The sequence below is a fragment of the Myotis lucifugus genome, unplaced genomic scaffold (assembly GCF_000147115.1).
Source record: "Myotis lucifugus unplaced genomic scaffold, Myoluc2.0 scaffold_49, whole genome shotgun sequence".
NCBI lineage: Eukaryota > Metazoa > Chordata > Mammalia > Chiroptera > Vespertilionidae > Myotis > Myotis lucifugus.
Window position 1 is genome coordinate 4,398,521 of NW_005871097.1, and position 20,286 is coordinate 4,418,806.

The 20,286-nt window shown below is 37.3% G+C and overlaps 1 protein-coding gene across 1 annotated transcript in view; it reads right to left on the bottom strand.

The window, feature by feature from the left end:
- Nucleotides 1-20,286, bottom strand: part of BMX (BMX non-receptor tyrosine kinase) — a 46,008-nt gene that overhangs the window by 17,743 nt on the left and 7,979 nt on the right. Inside the window, exons 3-12 of the mRNA XM_006088579.3 lie at nt 20,109-20,213; nt 18,584-18,665; nt 16,224-16,343; nt 13,967-14,031; nt 9,470-9,645; nt 6,600-6,668; nt 5,871-5,924; nt 5,273-5,327; nt 3,416-3,495; nt 794-921 (exon numbers count right to left, since the gene is read on the bottom strand). Of these exons, the coding sequence (XP_006088641.1) occupies nt 794-921; nt 3,416-3,495; nt 5,273-5,327; nt 5,871-5,924; nt 6,600-6,668; nt 9,470-9,645; nt 13,967-14,031; nt 16,224-16,343; nt 18,584-18,665; nt 20,109-20,213 (934 nt within the window). The remainder of the gene's footprint in view (nt 1-793; nt 922-3,415; nt 3,496-5,272; nt 5,328-5,870; nt 5,925-6,599; nt 6,669-9,469; nt 9,646-13,966; nt 14,032-16,223; nt 16,344-18,583; nt 18,666-20,108; nt 20,214-20,286) is intronic.

The following is a 20,286-nucleotide window of genomic DNA, read 5'->3' on the forward strand; positions in this document are numbered from 1 at the left end:
AAGGGAGAGAGATAGAGAGTTAGAAACATCGATGAGAGAGAAACATCGATCAGCTGCCTCCTGCACATCTCCCACTGGGGATGTGCCCGCAACCCAGGTACATGCCCCCGACCGGAATCGAACCTGGGACCCTTCAGTCCGCAGGCCGACGCTCTATCCACTGAGCCAAACCGGTTTCGGCTAGGTGAATATCTTATGAAGTAATTCTATAATAGATTTCTCTATAGCTGTTAAATAGACCAAAGTAAGCTATACATATCTGCATGCAAAGACCTCCAAGACATGTTGAGTAAAGAAAGCAGCTGGAAAGTGGCATGTGTAGAATGATCTCATCTCAGTAAAAATATAATGTATCTATTTATACATATACATATATACAATTAATGAATAATAAGTGTTAGTACCAGCATAGAAAAAATTCTTCCAGAACAGACACCAACTTGCATATCATTGGAGAGATAACCTCCATGGACGTATCTATAATGTTTAAATTTTGCAATCAACTTCTATAGGTAGAAAAAAACCCCGCAGATATTTTTATAAAGACAATCTCTACGTCTAAGTCATTCAGCTCACTCAACTTAAATTTAAATTTTCTGGCATTATAGAGTTTATAATGTTATATTCCAGGAAATGTGGGTTAAAAATCACAGCAGGCATAGAGCTTGAGAACATTTTTTTCTTACTTTCATGGTTCCCTATAATAATTGAGAATATTAGGAGGATCAGTAGCATCCAAGAAAACTGATATTTATCAACAAGGACCCATAAAAGAAAAACTGAAATAACTTACCTGCTGAATTGTGTTGATGATAGTGAATAAGCTTTGGAATGGAATCAAAACAGTAGTTTTCTGCCAGGTACAATTTGTTCTCAGCATTTGTATGCACATGGTAATGTTTGACAGTTCCTTTCTTATCACTAGTAAGAAAGAAAGACTGTTAGAACATTTTTAATAAACAATTGAAGCTTCATTGCATGATGGTTAATCATCTTAGGTGTATTTGAAAATTTTGGAGAGGGAAGTCAGAGAGGGTTTCCCAGTCTTGATATCTGGCATTTTTCTGGGGGTATCCATGACAATTACCGATTATGAAAGAGGGCTCTTCTCTGAACTCAACATATCCTTGGTGCACATACAGAATTCATGTACAATAAAATTCCAACTTTCCAACTGTTCCTCCCTTAGTAAGTATAAAGCTGGAATCTTCTTTTGATGATTGAAAGCCCTACAATTCTTCAGGATCATTATTCTAAAGAGTAATTCTTTTTAATGGTAATAATGAAAATTAAAATGTGGGAAGCAATGGTGATCAGGCTGTGGGTATTCTTCCCTGGTGTATGGGTAGGAGGCTCTCTGGGGCAGTGAAACAGGCAGGATGGAGTGGGTGGGGATGTCCTTTAATTCCTCATGTAAACTTGTACCTTTTTTACATAAAACATTTTTCTTTTGCTCTACTTTTAGAAGACAGTGGTGAATTAGGCTAACTGATTTAGGCTAACCAGGAATAATATGTCCGTCTTAGATTTGAGAGGATTGCAGAGTGGTTAAGAACTGGACTTTGAGTCCAGTTCTACTGCTTGCTGGCTACCTTATCTGTTTGTTATAAAGATTGGAGAGATTATATACATACCAATCTGCATTATGCTTGGCACATAAACTGCTAATAAATCGTTGTTGTTGCAATGCCAGCCTAGTTAAAACTGCAATTATAAAAGGGAGGAAGGGTACTTTCTTGTTGCAAATGGCTAACCAGCTCTTAATGTCAGTATAAAACTCATTCAAGCCCATTGATGGTGTTTAGTAAAAGAAGGCTTCTGTATTCATTGATTTGGATTATTTCAATTTGATTCCTTATCCATTTGCTGATTTTTTCTACCTGGTCACCTCAAAAATAAATCTGGTGTCAAGAAACTTGACTAGAAAGACTTCTGATATGAGGTTTGGCTAAAACTGCAGGACCAGAGGGCCACAGAGCTTTTGATATTCAGTGAACCAAGTCTTTTACCAGTTCTTCCTGAGTTGGCTTCAGCCAGCATCCAGATGTGCAACCTAGTACATGAGATGCATCGGGGAATTCTGGCATTGGAAAATTCCAGATGACTGTATAGAATACATCCTATTCTTTCAAATTGGAGATAGAAATTGTGTAAAAAGTCTCTCAAAATAAAATAACTTTTAAATCACTTAATTATTGCAAAAATACATATATACACCACAGGGCAGGACACATGGAGAAGGCACCAAGGCAGAGGGTCATTCAATCCAATCATTAAAAGAGGATTGCACACACAGAAAAAAAATTTTGCTCAAATGCTTCTAATCAAGTTTTGTTCATGTTATTATTTCAGAACATTGGGAGTTTCAGTGTAGGAACAAGTGTGGTTGAAGGAACATGAACTTTGGGCTGTTAAAGGCCCAGCTTCAAGTTGACATTTATTAATCTTGTGGGTGGGTCTTTATAAGCTTTCTTTGAACCTCAGTCCTCTCATCTGTAAAAAGGTGTAAATAAAAACAGCTTTCCTATTTGCTTCACAAGATGATTAGAAGGAAAAAAGAGCTAACAACTAATGGGAAAGTGGCTTGTGAAACTGAAGTGGGATCCTGATGTTGGTAAGGGTGATTTGCATAAGATGACTGGGGAGGTCTTTTATGCCTAGGTGTTGGGATGGAGGTGGTGGAGCAGGTAGAATTATTACTCTTTCCTAACAACAATAATAGTAACTGGTATTAGTTTATTGAGTGTTTACTATATGCCAGGCACTGTTCTGATCTGATACACAAAATTACTTTATTAATGGGACATAATAAACATTATCATGTTCCATTTTCAGATAAGGAAGTTGAGGCACAGAGTTTGAGAAACTTACTCAATGCCAGAAAGCTTTATAAATGGTAGAGTCAGGATTTGGAACTTGAGGAGTAGCTTCATATCAGAACTCTTAACCACACGGAGAGGCCAGTATCCTAGAAAGAAGCTATTTGGGGAACACAGCTACATTGATCCAACCTTTTGCTAACTCTGCACCCACTGTAAGAACTAACTTCTGATGTTGGAGTAGGTTTCTCAGCCCAGCTTGTGATCAGGACCAACAATGTAGTGGCTCCAATGCTATTTTTCTCTTCCTAGACTTGGGACTGAATTGAGAGGAGTAACCCAGGGTTCCTTTAACAATTATTTACTGACGCATGCTGTGCACTGGGCACTTTGCTGCAACCTGGGATAGGCAGGAGAGGATCCCTGAGAACAGCCTCTTGGAAGTAGCGGGGAGAAAGGCCACTACAAATAGTCTCGTTCAACATAAATACTTTGATCTAAAATTTCAGAGTTTAAATATGATGACTAAATGACCAGCATATTCAAAGAATACACAAGAAAAATCAAAAACAAAAACAAATCCATGTCATACTTACTTCACAGCCTTACTAAATAAAGACACTGTGTACATTCCCACTTGACTGGAATTTCTAACCATAAATGCTCCTTCTTTTCCCTGAAAAGGAAGGAAAATGAAAAGAAACAGAAAACATTTTTGTTGTCCTTGAAAATGATTTTTTTTCCTGGTAGGCAGTAGGAAACTAGATCTTTTAGATTCGCTTTATTTTTTTGTACTTTTTAAAAATTTATTTTTATTGTTGAAAGTATTGCAGATGTCTCCTTTGTTTGTTTTCCCCCCATTGACTCCCTCTTCCCCATACTCACCCCTCCCAAACCTTTACCACCCTAATGTCTGGGTCCATGGGCTATGCATATATACATATAAATTCCCCGGTTAATCTCTTCCCACCCCCACTTCCCTACCCCCACCTCCATCTGAAATTCACCAGTCTGTTCCATGGTTCTATGTCTCTGGATCTATTTTGTTCATCAGTTTATTTTGTTCATCAGTTTATTTTGTTCATTAGAGATCATGTGATATTTATCTTTCTCTGACTGGCTTATTTCGCTTAACATAATACTCTCCAGGTCCATCCATGCTGTTGCAAATGTAAGAGATCCTTCTCATAGATTCACTTTAAATCTCATTGATGGCACAGATTATTCAACAGTTGGTGCAGAAGGGGACCCGCAGTGTAGCTTTCTTCCTTTTCTCACTCAGTTTCTTTACAGATCTACCCTGTGTGCTGCAACTTTTTCTTACCAGTTAACTTTGAATCCTCCCTGATAATTTCCTCTGTTTTGTATTTATGTAAGCCTAATGTTTTAATCTTTCAGAAATAAAATTTAAAAGCACATATCATCATATCATACTCTTGAAAGTTTTAGAAAACCAAAGGTGTAGAACAAATCTTTTAGTTCTATGCTCAACTTGTCTTTCTTAAGGACTTGTGTTAATTCTAAACAAATCCACATTCAGAAAGAGTAGATAAAAAACTAAGAATGTGTCAAAATACCAAGTTAGTGAAGTCCTCTCTCACTTTGACTCTTGGCTGGACCATGTGACTTGTTTTGGCCAATGAGACATTAGCAAACATGAAAAAAACAGAGACTTGATAGTGTTTGCACTGAACTGTAGGGCTCATCCTCTTCAACCACTGCCTTGAGATTACCATGCTGTTAGGAAGCTCAAATTAGCCACATGAAGAAGAACTACGGCATCCAAGTTGATTGATTCAGCTAACCCCAACCCCCCAGTGACTGCATCCACATGAGTGACCCTATACCAAACCTGCATAAAAACTGCTAACCCAGCTGAATCACTTACAGAATTGTGAGAAATCATAAATGTTGTTGTTTCAAGCCATTAAATTTTGAAGTGGTTTATTACACAGAAATATATAATGGGAACAGGGGAAGTAGCTATATGTGAAGGGCATGGTAACCTATAGGCTGGACAACCAACACTATGATGATGTGACTGCCTAATTAGCACTAAGGTTTCTATAAAAAGTGCATTATCCTCTAGAGTCTACTAGACCCAACAATAGAAAGAGATTCTTAGGCGCTATTTTAAAGATCAGATTATTTTTTTTCTTTTTATTTTATTTTATTTTTTTATTTTTTTATTTTTTTATTTTCTTTTTTCTTTTTTTTTATTGCTTAAAGCATTACAAAGGGTATTACATATGTGTCCTTTTTGACAATACGCCGGCTTCCCCTACCCCCCAGTGTCTTATGTCCATTGGTTATGCTCATATGCATGCATACAAGCCCTTCAGTTGATCTCTTAACCCCCTCCCTCCTGCCCTCCAACCCTCCCCGGCCTTCCCGCTGCAGTTTGACAATCTGTGTGAGGCAGCTCTGCCTCTGTAAAAGATCAGATTATTTACCTTTTGTCTCAGTAACTGTTCAGCTTGTGACCTGGAGATGTTACCTGCAAACCAGCTGCAATAGGAAAGAATTCAATATTTGACAGTTAGTAATGTTTAATTACATAATTTGTCATTCAGCTTTCTAACCTATAAATTGAGACATTGGCCTAGATCAGGGATTTCCAAACCTGGCTGCTCCAGAAAATCACCTGAGGAACTTTTCAGAAATACAGATTCCTGAATCTCCAATTCTGATTCTGGGTAGGGCCTGTATATCTTTAATTTTAAGTGGGTTGGCATTTAAGAACCTTTGGCCTCCTTCTAGGTCAGTGGTTCTCAACCTTCTGGCCCTTTAAATACCGTTCCTCATGTTGTGACCCAACCATAAAATTATTTTCGTTGCTACTTCATAACTGTAATGTTGCTACTGTTATGAATCATAATGTAAATATATGATATGCAGGATGGTCTTAGGCGACCCCTGTGAAAGGGTCATTAGACCGCCAAAGGGGTCGCGACCCACAGGTTGAGAACCGCTGTTCTAGGTGATCTCTGAAATACAATAGAAACATCTCTGTCTAGTTTTAGAGAGACACAGAGAAATTTCAAAACTCACTCTTGGTTATCCAGGTTTTCCTCTTCTTCAGATGAACTTGACTCAGGGAATCCCCTTAAGAAGAGAGGAATCAAATGAATAAAAAAAACACTGAGAAATAATCCAAGTATCTAGCAGTACAATATCAAATCCCACCCTGCTTTCATCCACGTAAATGAAATGCAAACTATTAGGTTTCCCTTTTTGCACTTGGGAAGGTATCAGCAAAGTGAAGAGAGAGTGACTCAAAAACTGAGTTCATGCTCAGTTTAATGAGAAAATGGCTGTTTGATACAAGAAGTCCCCAGGAGGCCCCCAGGAATGTGGATTTCATTGAGTCTTTCAGAAAAGTGGGCTCATGAAATAGATGAAGATGCCTTCAGGGGCAGCTGTAGTATAAAGTTAAAAAAAATCGCAGGTTGTGTATAGAACTATTCTTAGAGAAGAGTTATTCAACTCTAGGTTATTTTTTTCCCCTCCTGCTAGAGATGCCTGAGCCAGGTATATTAGTGTTCATGTTAACATCAGTGTGCATCACCAATGATGGAAGTGACAAATCCGAGTGAGGGTAATGGTAACCCACAAGTTATCAATTCAGACCAATTTAAGGTTTCAGAGAAGCAAACTACATAGATTTGGGGGGTTTACTTTAAATGTAAAGTCTAGTTGCAAAATTGCTGCAAATTTGGTTAGTTTTCCTGCAAATGAAAGCAAATCCCCAGGGTAAAGGACTGTCTGAATTTGATATACCATGACATCTTTGAGGTGCTGTGATTCACAGTTTTTTCTCTTTGGTTGCTGCATGCAAAATCCCCACTGCTATAAAAAAAGAGATACATTTCATAAATTTGTATTTATCTCTAAATGTTAAATGACAAAAGTAATTTTGTTAGATATGTTTTAGCTTTATTAAACATTGCAACCCATGTGTTTTCACTTCCTTTGGAAATTTAAGCTGATGAGTCATGGTCACATTTCTGTCCTTGCAGGGTCTCCAATAAAAAGCAGTGGTTTGACAGTATTCATAGACAAAAGCAAATTGTTAATAATGGCTCATAATTGCCCCAAACAATAGAAAATTTGGATTAATAAAACATCTTTACTGGTTTTGCCCTGCTTTTCTTATAGATATATGCAAGCATTTTATCGCATCCATGTTTAAAATAGGTTATTTTTTTCTTTGCTGTTGTGATTAGAATTAAAAGTCTTGAAAATACTGAACTTTTAACTCCATGTAGACACAGATGGATGAGCAAAATTTTTATCATCCTCTGTCATCCATCCTTTTCTCTTTGATTTTGGGTGTTGAGTAGAGCATGAGGACTTATCCAAGTTCAAAGTCTGTTTTACTTGGACTGTAATACCTATTTCCTGTTTGCCTTCATATCCCAGGCTCTTAATAAAAAATCACACTTCAGAACTGACAAGTTTTCTTAACAAGGAAATGCTCCTCTGGTTCCATTTCCAGGCGTGCCTCCCTCTCCACCTTCCCAAACATCCTTACTCACTAGCATAGCTTTTTCACTTCATCTCTTCAGAAGAAAATTCATATTTAAAAATGCTAAAAATATAGTTAAAATTTTTCAACTAAAATTTTTTAATTAAAAAGTTTGCCCATATAATGAATTGCTATATAGACATTCAAAATAGTGAGGTAAGTTGCGTTGGTGGTATAGTGGTGAGCATAGCTGCCTTCCAAAATAGTGAGGTAGGTTGCACAGCAATGTGAATGTACTTAACACTACTGAACTGTACACTTAAAAATGACTAAAATGGTAAATTTTGTTATGTACCACAATAAAATTTTTTAAATAAAAAAATAAGTATATCTTCATGTATGCAAATGGGGAAAATATCTAAGATGTTAGGTAAATAGAGCAAGTGGCAAAGAAGACTATATGGTAAGAACCTGATTTTTTAATTCTATATATATGGCAACGTGCATAGAAAACATTTTAAGGAAAATACATAGAAGAATCTACAAGGTTTGAATGCTTTAATTAGAACATGGTTTATTTTACTGCTCAGAAAAATAAAGAGTAAAAAGCAGCTCAGGCTAAGATAGTATGAATGACAGAAAGTCAGACGTACTTATATGAGTTGAGAATCATGACTGTATTTTTACAATTCAAGCTCCATGAAGATCTTTTAGCAATTCTTAGAATTCATTTATAGGTGATGTAATGCTGCTCATGCTAAGAAGTGATTAATCAATCCTTTGTTCAGACAGCTAGTTTCCTGAAGTTCTAGGGAAAAACCTAGGGTTGGGACTATATCTTGGGTGCAAAAGCTAAGGGTGGTGTAAAAAAAACTCAGTATCCAAGATAAATAGTGTTTTAATAAAATATTTTTAAAATAAAAATTAATGCAAAAAATCCACGATGAACAAAATATCAACATTTTAAAGAAAGCTAGGATTTGGCAATCTATGAGTTGGTAGCTCTGCAGCAACCCCATATGAATCAATAGTGCTGACTACTTATTTGAATACTGGTCAGTCAGTTTCACTGCACACCTCCCTCAATGAATCACTTGGGCCTCTGGCAGGGAGGGGAGCTGGCACAAAGTTGACATGACATTCACCCTCCTTGAATCTGGGCTTATGTCTCCTTATTGTCTCCTTCCAAGAACACTAGGCTTCAGGCAAATAAATGTAACTCCTGTCCTCAGACACCAGCTATAAATTAATACATTTGGATTCTATCTCCACTTTGAAATAAAAGCTACCATGACTTGTTATACTGAAGACAATAGCAAGAATACATTTATATCATTTCAAGTTCCATATAGCCCCTATGGCTGTATCATTGGTACAGTGAGGCATTTGCTTTAGGTAAAAATGATGAAGATGGAAAGAATAAAACAATAAAAGGACAAGGGAGAAAACAAAGGAGATATATGGTGAGTCAGAGAGATTCTCTGCATGCTTTGTAAAGAAATACAAACACCAGTGCCCTGGAGGGATGCTAATAACTGGGTGAGAAGATGTCAGACAGTGAATAGCATGATGGGGAGGAAGTATAAGGCAGCACATAAGGAAGGGTAGTCAATTGACTTTCTCTATTGTCATCTTACAATTCAATTTCATATTTAGTGAGCATCAAGTGTGGGGCTGACTTGGTACTAAACCCCAGAGATATACAGTTTAGGTACTGTCTTCAAGGTAGTTTCAATTTTGGCTTTAGGTAGCCTCTTTTGGCTTAAAAACATGAGGAGACTAATCACATCCTCGGGAGGCAAGCTTAAAATGCTACTTGTCATTTGGCCAGTGATGCCCAAGCACTTTACAAGTCAGCCCACTCTAAACTCTCTTCATATAAAGAACATAATTTAAATATTCTGAGTTCTGGAATGTGGGGTTATTAGGAGGGAAGGGGAAAGAAAGAAGATGGAATAAAATGCTCAAGTATTACTTAGATCATTAGATTGGACAGACTGAATGGAAATACTGTGCTGCTCAGTCCTAGTGGGGCCACTGCTTCTGGCTCAAACAGTGAACATTTTGTAACAAGACAACCCTATCTCGGCTAAGGACTATGGTCCTTTGAGAATGAGGTCCAAGGCAGTGGTGTAATGTTTATTCTACCTGCTGAGCAACCAGACTGAGAACTGAGGTTTACCTTTTCAGTTGTCTTACTTGCCACCAGTCAGGGCATTCTTCCATTGGAACATACTGCATATTGACGTTTGGCTGGGAGTCATACCTTTTCTTTGAGTTACTTTCATACTGGACTAGAGCGGTACTTGAAGATGGTTCATCCATTTTGAAAATAGGAACTGCTCGAGGAATCTTCAGCTTTGAAGGATAATATATATTAATAGATCACAGTGAAGCACACAGATTCATGTACCAGAAACTAACAACCTAGGTATATCAGATCTTAAATTAAAAATGAAGGAAGTAAAGAGTGAAGGAAGGAAGGAGGGAGGGAGAGAGAGAGGAAAGAAGGGAGGGAAGGGGAAAAGAGAAAACAAAAGAAAGAGAAAGAAATAGAGTGAAAGAAAAAAGAGGAAGGAAGGAAGGAATATAACAGAAACTGTCAACTTTGCTGGTTGGAGTTTGTAGTGGTAGAACCATATTGAAAAGCTGTTTACAGAATCTACTAAAGCTGGACATGCACATACCCTATGATCTAGAAAGCCTATATACATAGCCAACAAGGAAATCAAAAGACATGTAAAATAATGCTCATAGTAGAATTATTTAAGTTAGCTAAAATTGGAAATTACCTAAATTTTATCAGGATAAAGATATTGTGGTTGTAATAGGCTAGATCAGGGGTCCTCAAACTTTTAAAACAGGGGGCCAGTTCACTGTCCCTCAGACCGTTGGAGGGCTGGACTATAGTTTAAAAAAAAACTATGAACAAATTCCTATGCACACTGCACATATCTTATTTTGAAGTAAAAAAACAAAACGGGAACAAATACAATATTTGTATTTGCACGTGGCCCGTGGGCTGTAGTTTGAGGACCCCTGGGCTAGATAATGTTCCCTCAAAGATGTTCACGTCCTGGTCCCTGGGACCTGTGAATATGTTACCTTACATGGTAAGAGGGACTTTGTAGATGTGATTAATTTATGGATCTTGAAGTGGGGAGATTACCCTAGATTATTGGGGTAGGTCCAATATAATCAAAAGAACCCTTATAAGAGGAAGACAGGAAAGTCAGATTAAAGAGAAAATGTGTGTATGGAAGCCGAGATCAGAGAGGAAAGAAGATGCTATCCTACTGGCGTTGGAGATGGAAGAACGGTTCAGGAACCAAGGAACACAGGTAGCCTCTAGTCTAGAACCTGGAATAGATTTCTCCCTAAAATCTCCAGAAGGAAGACAGCTTTGTGGACCCATTTTAGACTTCTGATCTTCAGAACTACAAAAGAATAATTTTTGTTGCTTAAAGTCACTAAATTTGTGGTAATTTGTTACAACAGCAATAAGAAACTAATACAGTGAGTTCTGGCCAGTTTTCTCAGTGGTTAGAGTGTCGGCCCACGCACCAAAGGGTTGCAGGTTTGATTCCCAGTCAAGGGCACCTATCTGAGTTGCAGGATCACTTGCGCCACCCCTCCTCCCCAGGTCAGGGCTCATTTGAAAGGCAACCAATCTATGTGTCTCTCTCAACTCCATGTTTCTCTCTCTCTCTCTCTCTCTCTCTCTTTCTCTCTCTCTCTCTCTCTCCCCTACTCCTACTCCTCCCCTCAGGTGATGATTAACAACAACAAAAAAAGAAACTAATACAGTGGCATATTCACACACTGGAATTCTATATGGCAATGAGAATAAATTATAACCACATAATAAAAAATGAGAAAATCTAATAAATTGGACAAAAGAAGTCAGATAATAAACGACTATATGATTCCACTTATATAAAGGTTCAAAGCAGGCAAATAATCTATAATGCTATAAATCAGGCTAGTGATTACTCTTGGTGGAATGTAGTAACTGAAAGGAGGTATGAGGGTACCCCTAGGGTTCTGTGATCTGTTCCTTAATGTCAATGTGGGTTGTAAAGATGTGTTCAGTTTGTAAAAATTTATCAAACTGAACATATTTAGGACTTGTTTACTTTTCTAAGTGCATGTTATACTTCAATTAGAAATTTACATTATATATATATCTGAATTTTTATTTTTCCACACTGTATTTTACTTTTTTTCCAGGGAGTAACATCCTGGAAATTTTAGTTATGCAGGACACTGCAATTTATGAGCTTGGAGTGGTTATCTTCAAAGATAAATGCAGTGGAAAGTTCCCTAATCAGAAATCTAAACAGAATAGCTAGAAAGCAAATTTTAATTTTCGTCAGCTCAGTAAGTCCTCTACTGAATAGTCTGATAAAAAACAAAACAAATGAAAACATACTTTTCACAATACTCTCTCTGATCCCTGATCCCTTAGGGCAGGTTATAATCAAAACAGACCTTGGTAACTGATTTGCCTGGCTGATAATTTTCAACACGTTTCCCAAAGAATTCCTTGCCCTAGACTAGATGCAATGGTGTCTGGCTCCTAAATTATACTTTGCTCTTAGTTGTGTTTAAAACAAACTTTATTGGAATATAATTTACATACCATAAAATTCACTTTTTGTAATTCAGTGACTTTTAGTAAATTTATCAAGTTGGGCAACTATCACTACAACCCAGTCTGAGCACATTCCTATCACCTCTGTAAGATCCCTAATGTCCTTTTATAGGCAATCCCCATTCCCATCCTGGCCTCAGGCGACCACTAATTGACCATTTGTCTCTATGAATTTGTAGTCTGGACATTGCTCTTAGTGTTTCACAAGGCCATAATTTTTAAGCTTCAGGACTGGAGCATGCATCCAAGACAAAACAGCAACGTCACTGATAAGAAAAAACACACCCAAACCTTAATAATTGTATTAGTTTCCTGAGGACTGCCAAAACAAATTAGTGCATATTTGGTGGGTTAAAGCAACAATCTGTCACAATTCTGGAGGTTAGAAGTCCAAAATCAAGGCTTCAGCATGACCATGCTCCCTTGAAAAGCTCTAGGAGAGAATCTTTGCTTGCCTCTTTCAGCTTCTGGTGGTTCTAGACATTTTTTGCCCTGTGGCAGCATGACTCCAATATCTGCCTAGGTCTTTAAATGGCCGCCTTCTCTATGTATCTCTATGTCTTGTCATCTTGTAAGGATAGCAGCCATTGGATTTATGGACCATCCTAATCCAGTATTATCTCAACTTGGTCCTTATCTAATGACATCTGCAAATAACCTGTTTAGGTCACAATCTGAAATTCTGGGTGAACATAAAATTTGGGGGACACAATTCAACCTACTATAATAAGGTATTTATTTTTGTCCTTCATGTTGGTTCACAAAGATTATATTGTTTTTACTTAGAAAGATAGATGTAGTGGGTGTGAATGTGTGCAACTGAAAATAAGTATCCAAGACACCATAGAGCTGATGGGTGGGTGGAGATGCTCCTTTAATTTCAGGTGAGCTTCCAGAGAATCACTGGGAGGCCATTTTGTGTCTCTTTTGGCATTTGAGGAGGCTGATGCCCACCTGGGGAAACTAAAAGCAGGAGACTATGGCTATGAACTCAAGAAAGCAGAGCACAAGGAGAGCAGCAACCTGTACTGTGAGAGCAAGCTGCATACAGTTTCACTAAGTAAAGCATCCAAGGTTTCATTTGTTTTTCTGGAGGCCAACTTCACCCCTGGGAGAGGGCTGGCTGGAAGCCATCTTGAAAACTCTGCTCAAAATTGGTGAATTGACCCAGCAGAAAAGTTGGGGGCTAAAATCCCAAGAGCTAAGAGTCAAGACATTTCCTCTGTCGTAAAACTACATGTTCCCAGTGGGAAACCCAGAAAAGTCCCCCATAAGATAAAGAATTGGCATTGGAAAAGCCGCCACTACCAAAGCATGATGAGACCAATCATATATGACTGTCTCTTTTTCAGTAGACCTGCTCTTCCTGAGCCCCAACCCTGAAAAGGTCAGAAATCTCAGCCTCTCCATGAGCCTTCCCCTAAAGCAGGCCGTCCTCTGATGCAGGCTTGAGCTAGGTAAAGGAGAAAAGTTTTAACTTGCAAAGATGTTCAAAGTTGAGTGATTATAGCATTGGATGGGACAATTAGAGGCTATTCTCATGACTACTGGTAATTGGGAAAATTTATATTACCTGAGAGTGACTAGAAGAAAGCCCACCGAGTGGCTTTGAAAGGATAATGGAGAGAAAGAATTATGTTGTTTTCTGCTAGTGCTCTATGTGGTCCCATTCCTTCACCAGATTTACATGAGGCAGTCTTGGCCATGCTAGTGGTAGTTTAGGAATGATAGCTAGTAACAGCTGCCTGTTATATGTGATGCTATCTCCCACATGCACCATTTTAGTGACTATTTATGTGCTTACAGGTTAGAAAAAGGCCCTGTTATTAAATATAAAAATACAAAATGGTTAATGGTTCTGTATTTGAATTCATTATTTGACATTGCCATTGCTATTGATGATGGTTCAGTTTTTCTCTCTTTGTTGGCAGTTTGAAGGAAGTCTATATTTTCTAGTCTTGAATCTGGCAACTCTTGATTTATTTACTAAATCCTGATCATGAGAAAAATTAAATGTTGACTTACCATTCTGTCTGGGAAGGCGGGAAGTCTTAGTTTCTCTTCCTTTGTTGCAATGTGCAGATCAGCATCTGAAAAATAGAACCAAGTAATATCAGAAGTAACTTTAAATAAAACAAAGCAAAAGATCTAATGTTATGATTCAAAAGATCTAGCTTATGTAATAAATACTGCAGATTAAATAAATTTAGACACAACATCTTGAGTTATTGTTGCTTTCCTGTATAATACCCAAATAAAACACCACTCCCCACCATCATCAGTATTCTCCAAAAATAGATAAAAGAGTCAAGTTCCTCTAAATCCTAAAAACTATTTATTTATACCAAATTTCCACCTTGTATTTGAGTAGCATATATCTAATTGCTTAGGAAAGACCTATGACCCTAGGATTCAGATTCACGTCCGATTCATCTTTGACTCATACAAGATTCTTATAAATAGCTGATTTATAAATGAACAAATCTGTTTTATTCATTTTTCTATTCTTATGATAATTTTTGGTTTCTCTTTCTTCCCACACATATAGATAAATATCCAGGCAGTGAGTGTGAAGCTATTATATGCCTTATAAATGGGGTGGCCATGTGGTTTATTGACCAAACTGGAACATTCCTGACCGTGATAAGTAGGCTTTTAATATAATTATACCAGGTCACCAGATGCAGAATGAGACTGTCCCAAACAAACTGGGGTGTATGGTCAACTTTTTCCCAGGACACGTACCCTGGAAAGAGGGTGGCCCAGGGCATTTTGGAACAGAAGGAAGCAAAGACACTCAATCACTTCCTTTCTGTGCCCATGGAGCTTTCCTATAACTCAGCAAAGGAGTCAAGATAGTAAATTACACTTGGACAGATAATATTACAGCTGCTGTGAGACAGAATACTTCTATATTCTGCAGTTTCTTCAGAGGCTGGGGAAGAGCCTGTGGCACTTAGAACACATGGCAGGTGGCATCCAGCTGGAGCTTAGAAAGATAATCCAAAGGCAATGCTTTCTCTGGCCTTTCTCCTGATCTTCCCCTGGGAGTGAGGGCAAGGTCAGAGTTGGAATCTGTCCTGCTGGGTAATGATATCAGATCATGGACAGAATAATTGGGGGAAATGATTAATGCTGTAAGGAGACATTATTCTTCAGTCCCTCACAGTGGAGGGAAAATCCACATACAGTAAATTCTGAATAGTTCATTAAATCACTATAATTCAAGAGTATAAAGGGCAATGTGATCTCATTAAGATGAATAAATATTCATTGTGTAGTCTAATTGAAATAGAATACACAATGCATATTGATTCATTGATTTTGTTGTAAAATGACCAGCAGTAACATTAACATAATTGTCAGGTGTCAATACTGTTATGAAGTGAATGTGGATAACATTCCATATGTCTGTGTGTGTTACAGTTTATAAAGTTTTATCACACAGTTGATCTCATTCAATTCTTTAAAGTCATTGTAATCCAAGCAAATTTTGTTCAGGCTGCTAAAACTGTTATTACTTATTGACAACTTCATGTCATTAAACAATGGTAAACTAAAATATATAACACTGTCTCATGTAAGTATCCTGGTGAAGGAATGGGACTCAAGGGTGCAAGAAGAAAATAACATAATTCTCTCCCTCCATTATCCCTTCAAAACCACTCCGTGGGCTTTCTTTTCTGTCCCCAGATAAAATCTCAGGTAGATTTCTCTAGGAATATAACTCTGGATAGAACACTTTACTACCTCTTCTGATGTTATTAAGAAATCAACAAACATGTAGAGGATGGCAAACCACTTTAAATATATATCTTAAAACTTGGCCATCCATCATTGTGTTATATATGGTGATTAAAAGTTTTACTTAAAATTTTATCCATTGACATTTTTAAAAAGAATTTTTTTTCAGTTTATGATTTAATTTATAAACCATGGTGATATGTTCACCATGTTCTACCTATTTGGAGTTTATCTTAAACCAGGAAGAATTACAGGAGGGAATAAACAGCTTGATTTATTATTCAAATTTGAAAAATATTTCTCATGGAGTAAAAGAATGACAGGTGTTAATATTGTTATTATTTTAATAAACATTACTCAATTAACCCTAGAATTAGATTTCATTTGCCAGATAGCATCTGTGAGGCTGAAATTTCATGATGCCAACCAATATGGCACACCTTGTTTTCCTGAACTGGCGAGCTGTTTTGGCTTGTGGCAGATTTGCCTAATGGGGCACCATCTACCCAGGGTCCACTCAATAGAGGGGTCACCTTACATGCTTCCCAGAGAGTACATCCCGGGGCCGCTTTGCAACTCTGCTGGCAGCACAGGAACTTCCCTTCCACGAAGAACCCACTGTGGTACTTGATCAGCAGGTGGGGGTTGCCCCTTATCTCTGGGGAGCAGGCAGGAAGAAAACACATTCAGTAAGTGCTTTTATCAAAGAACAATGAAAACATCATTTTTGCCAGCAACCAGGGTAAGAGCAAATGGTTCCCAAAGGATATGTCTTTCACTTAGAAGTTAAAAAGCCCAAAAGAAAAATCTAACCATGTGTATAGTAAGAACAACTCAATAACTATATCAGTTTTTTAAAAAACTAGTAGAAAATGCATATACAGATCAGCTTGGTGTTAGGATTTTAGAAATGCATTCATAATGGAAGTAAGCGTGTTATAGCACATGCATCTTGTGCTCTTGTAGCAGAAAGAGGCTGAAGGGTAGGACTAGATATTAGCAAAAAGAAAAAAAGGTTGTAATAAGTATATACATCCCCCACTTTTTATTTTAAAACATTTCAAACATGCAGAAAAGTAGCAAGACTAGTACAATGAATGTCCGTATACCCTTTACCCAGATTCAATTTTTAACCGTTTGCCACATTTGCTTTCTCTCTCTCTCTCTCTCTCTCTCTCTCTCTCTCTCTCTCTATATATATATATATATAGATATATATATATATATACCCTATAGCTCTCTCTATATATCTATTTAGATTTTATTTTAAAAGTATTACATAAGTCTCATTTTTCCTTTCCCCATTGACCTCTCCCCAGCCGTCCCCACCCCCCAGCACTTTATATTTAGATTGTAAATTATTGTTATATTTGCTTGATCATTTGAGAGCAAGTACAGATATTATGACCTTAGTAATGTCACTCACAAATACTTCAGCATGTAACTTCTGTTAACAAGGACATGCCTTTATATAATCACAATGAAATTATCAAATTCAGGAAGTTTAACACATATACAAACTATTACTTAATATATATTTCATATTCAATTTTTTCTCATTGTCCCCATAATATCCTTTATAATCATTCATTTTCTTCTGATCTAGGATCCAACCCAGAGTCATGGCATTTAGTTATCTAGTTTCCCTTGATATAGAACAGTTTCTCATTTTGTCGTTCATGACTTTGAACTGTTTACACTAAGGACTTAATGGTTTATAGGGCTACTTTTCTAGGAATGTGTACATATTTTAAAACCCATGGAAACAGGACAAAGAAATACAAAGAAATGAAATTGTAAGAGTGTCTACAGCAAGCTAGTGTCTCTCGAAACAGCAGAGAACCCTACAAGGTCTTAGTAGATAATAGTTCAAAAAGAAACTCTAGATGGGGAGGGTTGGTGTTGCATGTGGCTTCAACTCTTTCCATCTTGATTTTTTATTCATCTTAAGGACTTCTTATTTTGATCCCAAGGGAATTCTGCTCCTCCTTTATAACCCTGACTCAAGGAAGTGTATGGAGAGAATAATAACCACTTTGCTGGGTCATTAAGAAAATGTATGTAAAGTGTCCAGCACAGTGTTTGGCTCAGAGTAGGTGTTCAATAAACAGTGTACTTTAGTAATATTATTCTCTTAGTTTAACTCAGCTCAGCCTACCTGAAAAGCCTGGCATTAAAAGAAATGTCACTAAATGCTAATGAGAATTAAAAATAAATTATTATAGAAACCACAGCAAACAAAAGGAGTTAAGTTTATAAAACACTAGTTTCTGACCTTGAGCTTTCCCAGAAGCCTAGCATATATACTGTATTGGTTAAAAAGTTGGATTTGGGTAATTGAATTGTGAGTTTTCCATTGCTAGGTATGTGACATTGGCCATGTCTCTTTCACTTATCTGAAAAAATGGAGACTACTATGACCCATTTTCACAGTTGTCAAGAGGGTTACCTAAGAAAATGTTTTACAAGTACTTGATACAATAGCTGGCGAATGATAAGTGCTTAGTAAGTGTTAGCTATGACTTTAAATAAATATCCAAAGTACAGTAACTATAGGACCTGACATAACCCCAAAAGGACCTAGCCTAGACTTTGCCCTGGAAAGGCAAGCAAAGTGGGTGGGGAGCAGGTGGCCTGGCTTCCTCCGAGCTGCTGGGAAGGACAATAGCCAGCACTGTGCAGGGCAGGGAAGGGGCAAGAAGGGCATCTGATACCCGAGCTTCCCCTATGTAACAATGAGAATGCAAAATGAGGACAAGCGTGGCATATTCTCTGAGGTTGGTAGGAAAATCAGTAGATTCTGTCTTGGCATTGAGTCCTTTTACTGTCATGTGTTTCTTCCACCAACCCTCAAAAGAACTCAATTGATGACTCCCTTTTATGGCTGTTTAAAATTACCATTTTGTAATGCTTTCAACCACTGACTTCGGCTCTCTTCATTTGATGCATAGACATAGAGAAGCCCATCTTTATAGACAATCTGGAAAGGAAAAGATTTAGTGCATTTAGCTATAATTGCATCGTAGTTCACTATGGTGCAACTGCAAATTTTCTGTTATCCAAAAGAGACCTTGAGTTTGCTTATATAATATCCATTAGCTCTGGAATTAGGTAGAAAAAAGTCTAGTTATTTTTATCCTCCACCTTTCAGTGTGTTTTACCCTAGACACCTCTACACTTTGGAAAATCACAGCAGAGAATTAGAAAATGATAAAATGTTAGCTATAACAGATGTCTTAGTGTTCTGGTCTACCCACCTACCCAGTGCATGACTCCTTTTACAGCCAGTTGGAAAATGTTTATCTGCTGTATTCTTTTTTTAATTTCACGAGGCCTTTTATTAAAAAAAAATAAAGACTGGTAATAAATAAATAAACATACAGCACATATGCTGTATAGTTAGAGGGATATCCTCAATATCTTTTTTTCTTTCTTTTTTTATTGCTTAAAGTATTACAAAGAGTATTACATATGTTTCCTCCCCCCGCCCCTTGACATCTGCTGTATTCTTTAAAATACTTTCAGGGATAGAATGTCCTTCATTTCTACTATGCCATCCTCAACAATTTTCATATAGTCTTATCATTATATAGTTTATGCTTATAATGAGTAAAAATATGTCTCCCTGGAACTTATCTCTTTGAGTCATGCCCCACTCTAACAATCCTCAGCATGTCATTTCTCTATTCTTTAAGACACTTGTTTAAATGTTTGAGGATTACAATGTCTCCCCAGATCCTTCTCTAGTTTATTCACTTTTGTGGGGAAATAATACAGACCATTTGTTAAACACCTACTTGTTTGGAAGATCTTTCCTAGATGCTTTAATACTTTAATCCTATTTCAAATTTGTGAAAAAATTTGATTATGCCCATTTTTCAAGTGAAAAATAAACTCAGAAACTGAGTATGATGTCCATGGTTACGCAAGTATAAGCAATGGCTAGGAGCTCTGTGGGGCTCCAAAGCCTGTGTCCTTTAAGTACTTCATACCCCTGTGATACAAATTTGAAGCATCTTCCATGAACACACACTCCCCTGGTTTCTCCCAATTGGGTAATGATCTTTTTTAAATCCGGAAGCACAAATTGTTCAGCAATCAGATTATTTTATTTCATTTTTGGCCACAGTTCTTTTATACTAGCACTGGGTAGTCTGAACAATGGAAGGGTAGTCCATCTGCTTTTACATCAGAAAGATAACTATTCATGATATAATAAAAGTAGGGCTTGACTTAATTCAAGCCACTTCCCAAGGTTACTGTAGGCACACTCCCACCTCCTATCTAGAAATGTTCCAAGCCTTGTCATTGTCTTAGTGAATCATTTTGAAGTATCTTTATTTATCCCCACTATATTGAGTTCATAATAGAAAATATTAAAAGAAGAGCCATCCATCCAATGGAATGTTGCCTCTCCCCTTACCTGAAATGGGTACTGTCTCTCCACAGGGGTCTGCTCCTCGAGATTGACTTTCTCCACACATCTGATGTTCTTAATATCAATTGATCCTTTTCTGCTACCTCTTTTCTGAATTAAAAAAAATATATAAGATGCCTCGTGCATACACAATGGTGCACAAAGAAAAGCATAAACTTAAGGT